Source organism: Lycorma delicatula, chromosome 4 (genome assembly GCF_047948215.1).
Source record: "Lycorma delicatula isolate Av1 chromosome 4, ASM4794821v1, whole genome shotgun sequence".
Lineage (NCBI taxonomy): Eukaryota > Metazoa > Arthropoda > Insecta > Hemiptera > Fulgoridae > Lycorma > Lycorma delicatula.
This window is the reverse complement of record NC_134458.1, coordinates 215,976,632-215,989,320: the sequence shown is the minus strand read 5'-3', so window position 1 is coordinate 215,989,320 and position 12,689 is coordinate 215,976,632. Positions and strand designations below refer to the sequence as shown.

Below are 12,689 nucleotides of genomic sequence, written 5' to 3'. Positions count from 1 at the left end.
CCATATTCACTTAATATGTTTATCTGAACTAAAGGCAGAAATTCAACACGAGGTGGCCACCATACCGGAACCCATAGACCGAATTTAATGACAAGTTTCAGCGACCGACTTGATACAGTAGTACATGGACCAAACTGGACGACATTTGCAAGATGTTATTTTCTGGACTTAATACAAATACAAAAAATTAAAGATTTTTAATAACAATGGAATACACGTGTCTTTATGTCTAGCGCATGAATAAAAATGAGCTCTCTGTAATTACTAACATATTCTAAAAATCGTCGTTTTTCTGTCTCTTCCCGTAATATAATCTATATCGGTTACGTTTTCAAGATATATCTAAATACTCGTATATAAACATACTCTGTTACCGAAACTGCCCTTTAAATCAATGAATATTGCTTACGGCGGCACATCCTAATATTATTTAATCACACATATAACTTTAAACGTTATTCAGATAATAAAATAATATCACATATTCAACTTATAAGTTGATAGTCATAATTTTTCCTATTATTGATAATGCATAGTTACATCAGGAAACAATCTATACGTAATAAAAAAAAAGGCAGCCACGGAAAGATGCTTTTGTTAACCCGACCTTGAGCTGAAACAATTTTTTCACATCGGTTCCTAAGTTTCGTTTTTCTAAAAATCCGATTTGGCATATGTAAAGCAGCACCAAAAAAATATCGTCCAGTCAAGTACGTGAACAATAAAAAATGAGCCTTTTATGTAGTGTCGCAGTACGAGTCAATTGTACCGCTGATTTGTAAAACCTGTCGCAGCATTTTAGAAATCGCATCCGGCAAGAAATCGGATGACATATAAAAAGGAGGAGTAAAATGGTTCCTTTTATGCAATCAGACGAGTTATTCGACACCCAGTTTTTGTACAAGAGTAATGCCAACCATCCTCCCCGTACCGCACCACAATCAGTCCAGTTTGAAGAGTTTCGGTGTCCGTTTCGTACTGCTGCATTGCTTGAGATTCTGTTTAATTTCAAGCCTGTGAATTTGCTTTTAATGAGTTTTTTTTTTAATTTATATAACTATTTAATAAAAGCAAATTTATTGATAAAATACACGGTAAAAGGGCAATATGGGATTTTTCATCAGAAAATACGTTTTAATTAACTCTTTACTTAGAATTTCCTAAAGAAGAATGAGTAAGCCTTGCTCTGAATTTTGTTTTACTAAAATATTTCCTTAGAATATAGCCACTACGTCCAATACACGATACAGCAAAAATTCTAAAATACAGTAGATGCCGATTATTAGAATCACTTTTGAACATAACAAAACCGAGTCAAAAGGCTGATTCAATTAATAGTCGAAGGTCATTTTCCTGTACGCTTACAAACATAACCTAATTTTACAACAACAAAAAAAAAAGGTCGTAAAACATAACGTACGCAGTTTAATGATTATATGTATTTAGATAGATAACATGATACATTAAAACGAACTGATCTCTCTCTTTTTCTGTTTAGTCTCCGAAACAACCGTAAGGTATTACTTCAGAGGATATATATGAATGTAAATGAGGTGTAGTAGTCTTGTACAGTTCTGAGATGTGTGGTTAACTGAAACCCAACCATCAAAGAAACTAATCTAATATTGAAAAAACAAAAAGAAAAACTTATCTCTACCGTCATGTATTTTTGTTTTAGTCAATTCTATTAAATACAGTATTGTATTATAAAAAGATACATTACAAACGTTAAAAAAATGGGGAATACTGTAAAATTTACATTTATAAAAAAACATTTTACGCGATAAATTAAGAAAAACAAAAATGTAACTTATAGATACACAAATTTCAGTTATTCTGAAATTCCATGTAACTGCTTATTTTTTTTGAAGAAAATGTTTTTATATAGTGTTCTAAGGCATCATTTTCCAATTTCCAAAAATCAGGGAACTGTTCTGGTCTTCCTCCGCGTAATTCAATTTTTTCCCCTAAAACTGTTACCGCATCGGTTATTTTTTTTAACGACGGTGTTTGCGGCCGAACTTCCTCTGCTTCTTCAATCTCGTCATCTTCCAGCACTTCATTTATAATTTCTGACACAATTTCATCATCAGTAAACGCAGCTGAACTTATCGGCACAACGTCATCGGTTCAATAAAATCAGCGTTTTTGAAGCGGTTTTGAACCGTTTCAATTTTTAATACATTCCAAGTTTTGAATAACATACTTGTAGTATCTAGAAATGAAATATTTTTCGCTATATCATTCGTCTTCTCACGTCTTCATCTATCACTTTAATTATCATCCTCATATTTTTTCTATATAAAACTTTCAGGGTTTTCACAATTCCCTGATCTAAGGGCTATATTAAATCTGTTGTATTCGATAGTAAAAAAAGTAATTCTATGCTTTTTTAAATTATATGAGCTGTACCGATTGTCTAAAATTAAAGGTACTTTTATTTTCTGACCGATTAATTTTTCATTCCATTCAATCAAAAACTGAGAAAACAAATTAGACGTCATTCATGTAATTTTGTTTGAATTACAGTTTACAGACAAGAAATTATCTCGAACATTTTGATTTACGTATAATTAGTACTATTTTATCACTTCCACTCGTGTTACAAGTGAGGAGATCTGTTACGCGGTCTTTCTGCTTTTTATCACCTTAGTCAATTTTTAAAACGTAATGGAAAATCAGCAAGTGCTCTGAAATACAACCCTAGTTCATCGCAGTTGTAGATTTTTAAAACCTCGGGAATGGAGTTCTTACTCCAGTCGTCATGCCGATTGATCGCATCCAATTTTTCACCGAATGATTTCTAGCAAACAATATTTTTTATCTTTCCAACGAGAGCCATTCATCTGTCAGTTTGAGATCGTGATTATCTTAACTTTCTGCAAATTGTTTGGCTTTTACCATTAAAATTCCAGGATTAACGGGCGTATTAAATGTTCTTGTCTCGGTGAACCGCTTTAATAAAGCGTGTGCAACATTTTCATTCTTACCATCACGTTTCCTCTTTCTGTTCACGTTCTCATTTAGGGCGATTGCAGCTTCTCAATTCATTGCGGCTTTTAATGATACGAGAAAGTGAAATTTAAAAAAGCCCCAGTGTCGTTGCAGCTTCTCGCCGACTACTAAGGAAGTTTAATATATTTTTTTTAAATTCTAATTTTTCAAGTAAATTTAAATCCTTACGTTTATATCACACGGATTCGAAATTCACAAAAATCTCAGTACAGTACACAAAAAATTGACAAAATCACAAATGACCACGACGAAACAATAATAACGTAATACTAAATATTAACAATAGTTGAAGTACACGCAAAAAAAAACTAAAAAATTTATATTATAAAAATTAAATTATATTTAATATCCAAATAGTTTCCTTAATTAGTAGAAATAGAGGATTATTATCGGATAAATTAATTCGTTGAATTTCACCATTTACCGCGGTCACTTATGCGGCAACTACGCAAATAAAACACCCGAGGTTCAAGAAGAAACAAAACTACAGTACTTACTCTTCTGAATAATAATTTTCACTGAAGAACCGATCCCTATGGTGCAGAAAAGAAAGATGTTACTTACTAGTAATACGGAAGACCGTGGAGTTGAACAGTATGTAAAATAATACACCCAGGTGATGAAACCAACGATAAACTAAAGGAATTATTTTCCCTATATATTTCATCAAGGGTAGATTCTGTATCTCTGATCATGAATGTGCTGGATTTGAGTGTAACTAGTAATTATTCTGGCCCCTAAAAACCATTCGATTAATAAAAAAAATCCGTGGAGAATGTCACTCCGTTTTAACTTTCTAGGCTTTGTATAATATCCGATAGTACGGTTCAACAAGTAACAAATTTATTGCATCTGTGGCTGAAAACTTACATGAAACTGAGGTGGAATGTTCTACATATTCTTCTAAGATTTGAAATTGAGAAATTTATCTCGTATTTAAGTACATAGAACAGTAAATATTATATAAATAAAAATAATTGTAACCAATCGGTATAAATATGAAATTAATTTATAATTTTTATTTAATAATTAATTGTAACAAAAACAATAAAAAGGTTTTATGACCAAACAAAAAAATAATAAATAAATATTCAGAATTAATGAACCGCTAATTAATCTTTTCTTCTAACTTTTAAAATTAAAACTTTAAACATTCATCAACTTTTTTTAAAATGTTTTCCAATAAAAAATAGGTTTCGAATAAAGAAAAAAAAAAATCCTTTTATCCTTCACCGACTCAACCTAACCCCACCCACATCCTCTTTGTAATTCTATGATATTTTTTTGTTTTATTTTAAATTCAATCTCCTTCTTGGATTAAGCAAATGGACCATGAATAACAATACAAAATTTAATATTCTTTCCTTTCTAAAGGTGTGTTTATGTGTGTCTGTTTGTTCTTTTTAAATAAAATTATCATAAAACGAGCATAAACAGTAGCAAAAGCTAAGATAGCGCCAATATTAGGCTATATTCAATAAAATTATAAAAAATTCAATATATTTTAACATAAATACTATTACTATTATTATAATAAAAATTAAAATTGAATTGAACGTAATTGGTAATTTCCTTTATGATATTTCATGCACATCACGTTATTTACACTTAATTTTCTTAGCTTAATTTTCCGTCAATAAAAAAATTATTTTAGTAAAATAAAATACCAACAAATTTAGCTCTTTTTATTTAATGTAAAACTTCCTTAAACCTAAAATCTTTTATCAATTGTAGAAGAAGGGAACTAAATTGGCTAGCGTTACTTCATTTTATAATGAACGGTACAGAAGGAAGCGATACGAGTCTGTAATTACATTTCTTCAGGAAATTTTTAAATAAATGTGAATATTTTTTTCCCACTGCATTAAGATAGTGTATAAAATAATAAATACATTATCAAATTTTTTTTAATCAACGATCTTTCTAGTGGCTGACAACACATGTGTCCTCTTTGGTATAAGTGGCATTATCGAGAGTCTTACTCTAAAAGTAATGATGTCATTACAAAATAAGTTCCTGTGAGAATAGAGTAAAGATATCATTTAGAAAAATAAATATTATCGGCACCTATCGGAAGTTTGAAATATAGATAGGTTACAGTATACATCAGACTCGGTGAAAAATAACAACATAAACAAATAATTCTCATTTTCCCAAGCAATTTTGGACGTTGGATTTTTTTTTTAATTTTCTCTCCACTTATATTCGATCTAACAAATATTTTTAATTTGCCTACCGATTTAACTACAATAAACCGTTAAAGTATTTTATAATATTTCGATACATTTTTCAAATCCAGTTGAAAACATTTATCCATTTTATTCTTTAGGTACCCACAGCTACTGTCAACAAAACAATTATTCACGTAATTCAGTTACTCTCCGTATTAAGATCGGTCCATCTTTTGTGCAAAGACAAATCTTGCACTAATACTGTCCAGAAACCAATATTCACTCAACGAGTTGAAACCGTCAACGTAATGGACTGTTTTGCAACATTTATTACTTTTCATTCTCTGCCAGGATCTTTTTTTAGGGTTAAGCCGTACATAAAGTATCTAGATACAAGAAGAATCTAATCAAGAGTTATGAAAGTAGTGTAACGTTCACAATTCGACCGGTCCCTGTAATATACAAAAATGAAATTTAACTTTAACGTATTTACATCACTTATAACTAGGTGGAATTGGTTTACTGATGCCCAAAAGTGCATTCGACTTGACGAATTAGAAAACCGATTAACTTCTATTTATTTTTTTCTAATATGCCTGAGACCGGGTACTTATTATTATTATTGGAAAATGTCTATGTTGTTTTTAAACGTGGCTTGCCATTTAACTCAGGCCGATTACAGTCACTACAGTTACGATACTTAATAAAAGGACAAGGTAAATTCATAATTTGTACTCATGAGATTACTAAGGGCAGCCCGAAAAACTCATCATTACTTTTTCAAGAACAGAAGGAAAGAAAGAAAAATCTTGGATCGGTCTACAGAAGCGGAAGGAAGAATTTTATAATACATGAAAAGAATTTAAATAACTTCATAATGAAATTAAAATTCGACAGCGGTCAACGAACTGCTACAAAAGAAAACAAAGTATAATGCTTTACGCTATCAGGTGCAACAAACTGGAGCTTCCATCGGTTCGTGAGATTGCACGACAGAGGCTTGAGAATCATGTAAACCACTTTGCAATTAATCAACTCGGTAACAGCAGAGACGTCCGACGGTTGAAACGAACCCATGTACTCGACTTAGGGTCTGCGTAACAGTTTGGAATCTAACACCGTCAAGTTTAGTGGTGTCGTATCTAATTTCTTGTTACTTCTCTTTCTTTTTCTTTTTTATTTGTTATTAATAATTGTTTTGTGGACTATATGGTGCTGAAATTATTGGTCTGTGATTTATGACTGAGCTTGAAATTTCATATTTGACATTAAGTTTGCTTACAACTGTTTATTGTGTATTATTTATTTTGGGGGTTCCTTAAGGACCTTCTTATCACGTGCTTTGTCAGGAAACTTACTTATGGCTCCGCAGGAGAGCCGATTGTAATTATAATTGTTATTGAGCAAAAAAAAAAAGGTGCAACATACTAGCATATAATCGTATTATTAATACAGCCAGTCGGCTCTAAATAATGCAATTTAACATTTCAGTGAAGTCTCAAACGATGCCCCTGTTTAAGAATTCCTAAGTACAAAGATATGGTGGTTTTGACACTTAATCTATAATTTTTCCATCGGTTATTTAAATTCAATATACGGTAAACGTTCGAGCTAATAGATCTCTAATCTGGCAAGATAAAATATCTCCTACAAACGGACAATTGTAATTAACTATTTGCCACTTACTCTGTAATATCTGATGTTAATTACGTAGTAAAATTCGAAAAGTTTCCCCAATGAAGTAATCTAAAATGTCGTTTTAAAGACGGAAAAGTACATTAATTTTTTGCTTTACATTACCTCCGTCAGTATTTATTACATTATGTAACGCAACTGAGGTATAAAAGACATTAATTACGATTACTTTCTCTGACAGAAATGATATTCACTAAACAGTAAATCCCGGTAGTGATCAGCGTATAGGTATCACTTACAGTGCTGAATACTACAAACATTTCGGTGGACTTGGTATGCAACTGTTTATTCGACTCTGTGCAAAGACGTTAAGAAATCTTAGTTCAATTCAAAAACACGCTTCAAAAATTTTTTTACGAAGTTTGATGGTACGCCATTTTTAGAAGTCCAATGCGACTACTTTCAGATCGCTTCAAACAGTTACAGTAATGTATGACATTTATACATCAAAAGAAAAGATTAGAAAAATTTTTTTAAATAACAAAAATCTCAGAAATGTTTACTGCAAAAATAATAGACAAAAAAAAAGAAAAAACCGCACAAGGTTTACGTTACAGCTCATGTAATTATAATATATATATAGGAACGACACATAAAAAAAATCAATAGTAACTTGCTATTTTAGAAATGAAAGCGTACATCTGCTAACAAAGAGAACAGATGTTAGTTATATAGTTGCTCTACGACATAATCCCTCCATCCCTCTCTTACCCTAATATGTCTCTTTCTTTCACCTCCCTTTTAAACCCCACCAGAAAGACCATTAATAAGTCTACTGCTACAACTTATACCAGTATAGAAATACAAATGCTGTACCCTATAACATATAAACGTAATACTGTCTGGAGACCAATTTTTCATAGGAAGAACAACAAGAATGAAGTTATATGAAATAACAAAAAGAATTCAAAATTTCCAGTACAGCAAATGCTACTATAACGACGTAAACGTACAACTCAGATTCTATTAATATCTTTCTCGTCGGTCCGGGAATTGGAAGATAAAATAAAATAATAAACTGACCGAAGAAGAAAATAAGAATAAACCGTTAGAGATAGCTATACAAAAAAGAAGCGGGAGGAGAAGTATGAGGGCAAAAAATAAAGTAAAAGAGAGCAAGAGAGATAATCTGATTTGTCTGGACTTTGAATTATGTTCCGGCAATTAAAGGATTAAAAATAGCAACATTATATAACTTGTACATATGTTTTGTAATAATATAAAACAATCGATGCGTTATACAATGTATGCAACTTTATAAATATCTGTAATCCAGCACAGCACATCAACTTGTTTTTATAATGGTCGTAAGTTTCCTCGATTGTCTTTCACGGGTCAAATTTATTGGTTTCAATTAATAATATTAAGTAATTAACAGTCTAATTAGTGAATCGGTAACTAATCACTATCTAACAATCTCCTTAAATTCCAAATTAAAATATATATATATATATATATATATATATATATATATATATATAAATTGAAATTATTGTAACAATACCAAATATCATCCCGGATATTATGAGTAAAGATAATCCGACTTCCAAGTCATCTTGTTAAAAAGCGGTCAAAAATTTTAAAATAAACTTAACTTACTTATAGTAGTTTTTATACAGCCACTCCCCTCTTGATCCAGATATTAAAACCTTAAAGTCAAGCCAATAAAGGTAAAGTTTAAGGAAGAACAAGAGGGATATAAACTAGTTGTTTCTTCCTCTCTTGAGTCGAAATAAAATCGGTAACTTAATTTTTTCCCTGGGCGTACAACGAGATGTTATCAGCGCCCGGACACAAAATGAATATAGTAAGATTTAAAATTTACCTTCAAAATTAAAAGGATATAAAACGCCTACGCGATATGCTAAGTGCAAAATAAAAATAATATTAAAGATCTTACATAAAACAATCAAATAGCCATACGTCAAAACGACAAAATATATAACAGTTTTAATCAAATATTTGAATCCAGATGCACGGCCTTAAGAAATCGTAAGACATTAGATAACATCGATGTATTGTCTAAGATGTTTAGCCCCTAGTTTAAACTTCCGACGCAATACCGCACAACAGACACAGTCCACAATGATGTTGTGTACCGTTATATTAGTTGACAACCGCAGCGAATACAGATGGGTGCATCGGTGTGATCGTGAAGCGTCCATGATTAAGTTTAGCGTGCCCTATTCGCAGGCGGCATATAATAACCTCCTCTCGACGGTTACTCCTCCATGAGGAGCTCCACGGTGACAATGTTCTTAACTGAACGACGTTTATTGTCGATTGTAATATTCCATTCGCTTTGGCCACTCATCACGAACCACTCTCTTCAGAAAACAAACAAGATCGTTTGAAACAACACGATTAGAGAAAGGAGGTTGATAACAAGGCTCTTATGCCGCTCGATCAGCGCGCTCATTGCCTGTAATTCCGATATGACTAGGGATCTAGGAGAAGCTCACAGTTGTGTTACATTTCAGAAATAACAGACTGTATATCACAGGCAACAGGGTGTGTGGAATAATGTCACTAATCGCCTATAAGGCACTCATAGAATCTAAACGGACAATTACTTGTCGGAATATTGGGCTAAGTACATTTAAAGCCTTGTTAATAGCATTCAGCTCCGCGACAAAAACACTGGTGATAGTGGGAAGGCCAAACATGTACGGTTCTATTGGCAACTCTGAAGGTGATGTCCATAAAACTATGACCTTATCAGGCCATTCCTGTTAGACCGAAATGCACTACCACCGTAAGGCCTTCAGTGGTCGGACTGAATGAGAATCGCAACGGAAGAAGCATGCAAACATTTTTCTTATCTTCCAAGCAATAACACAAATAAAAAAATTTCATACCCACAATCTCCAAAGCATCGGAACGTAATCCAGAACTCCGTCCGTCTTAAAAACAAATTAAAATAATATAAATAACAAACCGTCATACAAATTAAATACCCGCCAGATGAAATAGAAACAACCAGCAGGAAGTGAATGATGTCAGGGATCTGCAATAAATAGGAAGATAAAAAAAACATTCCCTACATCGTCAAGTTCCGATGAGGTTTAAATTTTTTAAACTAAAAGAGATAAGGATATTTCCAAAATGAATAAAAAGAAGGGATTTTTCCATAGAAACATGCATTCAAAAGAATTTTACATCTAAGAAACTCATATTAGTTCTAATGCTTCAGAAAATTTAGAAACACTATATTTAATCGACTTGGAAAATAAACTAATGAATTTTTTAAATAAGCTCAACAATAAATCCATTCTGTAAAATCTCCTTATCAGATAAGTGGTATCCGTTAACCAATCTCATTTATTAGTCTTATCATCCGGTATTATCTTATTTACAAACATAAATAAGATTCTAATCGAAAAAATTATAAAGAAATTAATCGATCCGTAAATAAAATATAGTATTGCGCACAACTTAATCTAGGTTAGTAACTAGACTATGCTTAAATCGTTTATACAGAATTTATTATTTTCATTTTGTTTCTACTTATAGAACGTTATTTAATTGACATCTGTTTGAATGACACAGAAAGGTCAAATCTATTTCAACACACGCTAAAACACCGTATGTACAGAATTATAATCAAATTAATCAAACAAAAAACCAACGTCTTTTACGGTTCATAATTACCCAATCGGAAGATAATTTTGAACATATCAGGTTTACGGATACACAAATATGAAAAGAGATTTATCAGTGCAATATCATTCAAACTATGTAAATGTAATTTTCTTTTTTTAAAAGATTAATATTACCTAAACATAAACAATGTAAAAATAATGCCGAATAAAACGTTAAATGTTTCTAACATTTTGTAAGATACCGATAAAAATATTCCATAAGGCTGCTAAAAACTAAGGTTTGCTGGCAAGGCCTGGTAAAAAATTATGCGTAGCGGGGGTTTCACGATACTTTCTTCAACGGCACTGACGGCTTTTCTCAGCGACCAGAAGCGTGAAAAAAATAAGATTCCTATTTGGTATGGTTGGATAAACCTGACGATACCGACAGAGAAGTACGGGTATTCGAAGTAATGTGTAAGCGATCAGAAATTACGAAGAAGATAATTAGTAGAAAAGATGTCAAGGACTACCGTAAAAAAAATGCAGTAAGTAAACTGTGGAGACACGAATTTAATTATAAATAATCCATTATATTCCACAATTAACGACGAAGGAGAATAATCCCAATATTTTACTATGGAATATCAAAAATAGATGATATTTGTTCACGTTTTAATATTCTTCCTCCTACCGTACACTTCCAGAAAAAAGCTTTTTATTAGCTTACCGTGAAAAATATTCAATAGAAATCAAGTTACATTGTTTTACCCGTGAACTAGAATTAGGAAAAACAGTAAGATAAACAAAAACCATAAACGGATATCCGCTGTCTAATGAAAATTCTCCAATAATATAAAAATAACCAAACATAGAGGTATATTTTTCTTTGATGCGGCATAATATATTTGTTGTAACAAATTATTCTAGACATCCACTTTTACTAAACGAACTATACTTTGGTTTACGTGCCAAGATATTTATTATAATTAAAATGAAAATGTGAGCAACAACAGACAGCACACAAATTATTTTATTCTATTTTAATTATAAGACTATTTTGTTAGTCTGTTATCTAAATGTCACACGCGCAGATACACACAAAAGTTTAAAAGCGTTACTAGGTTTTCTCTCAGAATACGCTTAATAAAACAAAAATAAATTAAAACAGTCCAACCATGTCGACATGGTTTGATTAACACCGTCAAAAATGTCGAATTATATAATTAAAAAAGAAAGATAAAACAAAAACAATAACGCATTCCTCAACTATAAATTTCTTATTACTATAATAATAATATATTTTTTTTTAATAAAAAAGAAATTAAAAACGGAACAAGAAAAAACCGTCAAAAACAGTAATTAAAAAAAATGTTATTTTTAATTACTCGGATAATATATGATACAATTGAAGGCTATGTTAAATTATATGAGAACATACACTAAACAATATCATTATTATTTTACTAAAAGGAATGGAATTTACTCTCACAATATTATCGCCTATTTTACAAAAAAACCTACTCGGATGAATATTTCCATCTAGACAGGAAAAATGAACCGAGTATTTCGGGATGGCAACAAATAATGTTAAAATCTAAAACAATCCTAGTTTTAAATTTTGACAGGCAGGCTAAAGATTAATGACCAAATTTTCTTTTTTAAAAGATTCGTAATTTTTGGTGTTATAGTTTCTTCACATAAATTTTTGTCAGTTAACGAAAAATACCAATAAAAAATATACATATAAGGCTATTTAAATTAACGAGTTTCTTATTAAAAAAAAACCCCAAGAGTAGCAGAATTTTCTTCTTTATATGTGTATTTACAGTTCATGTATTTTTAAAACTACAGCTTTATAAAGGAACACAACTAGTGAAATAAAAAAAAAAAACCGTCGTAATTTAAAAAGAGAACATAAATATTTATTTCTATATTTAATAAAAAAACTAATTAAAACAAACGTATATTTCTTTGGACGAAATTAAATATATGACCACAAATAAGGACAATGATATCCAATTTAACTTTCCAATCTTAAAATGTAGTAGAATTTTGAAGAACATAGAAATTAATTATTAAGACGTTCAGACTATAAAAAGGAACTTAAACGAGAGCTTTCTTTACAAATGTTATAAATGGAAACCCAGACATTAAAAGTTAGTTTCTGTTGGTTGAATTTAGGATTTTAACAGGTAAATTTTTTTTTATTTAACACTACTGCAAC

General features: G+C 31.0%; 1 protein-coding gene across 13 annotated transcripts in view; it reads right to left on the bottom strand.

Annotated features, from left to right (window-relative positions):
• Positions 1–12,689, bottom strand: part of LOC142324279 (RNA binding protein fox-1 homolog 2-like) — a 557,441-nt gene that overhangs the window by 192,355 nt on the left and 352,397 nt on the right. The window contains exon 3 of one of the 13 annotated variants that reach the window (XM_075365183.1): positions 9,740–9,784. The exons of the other annotated variants lie outside the window; for them this stretch is intronic. Within the exon in view, the coding sequence (XP_075221298.1) occupies positions 9,740–9,784 (45 nt within the window). The remainder of the gene's footprint in view (positions 1–9,739; positions 9,785–12,689) is intronic. 13 annotated transcript variants of the gene reach the window in all.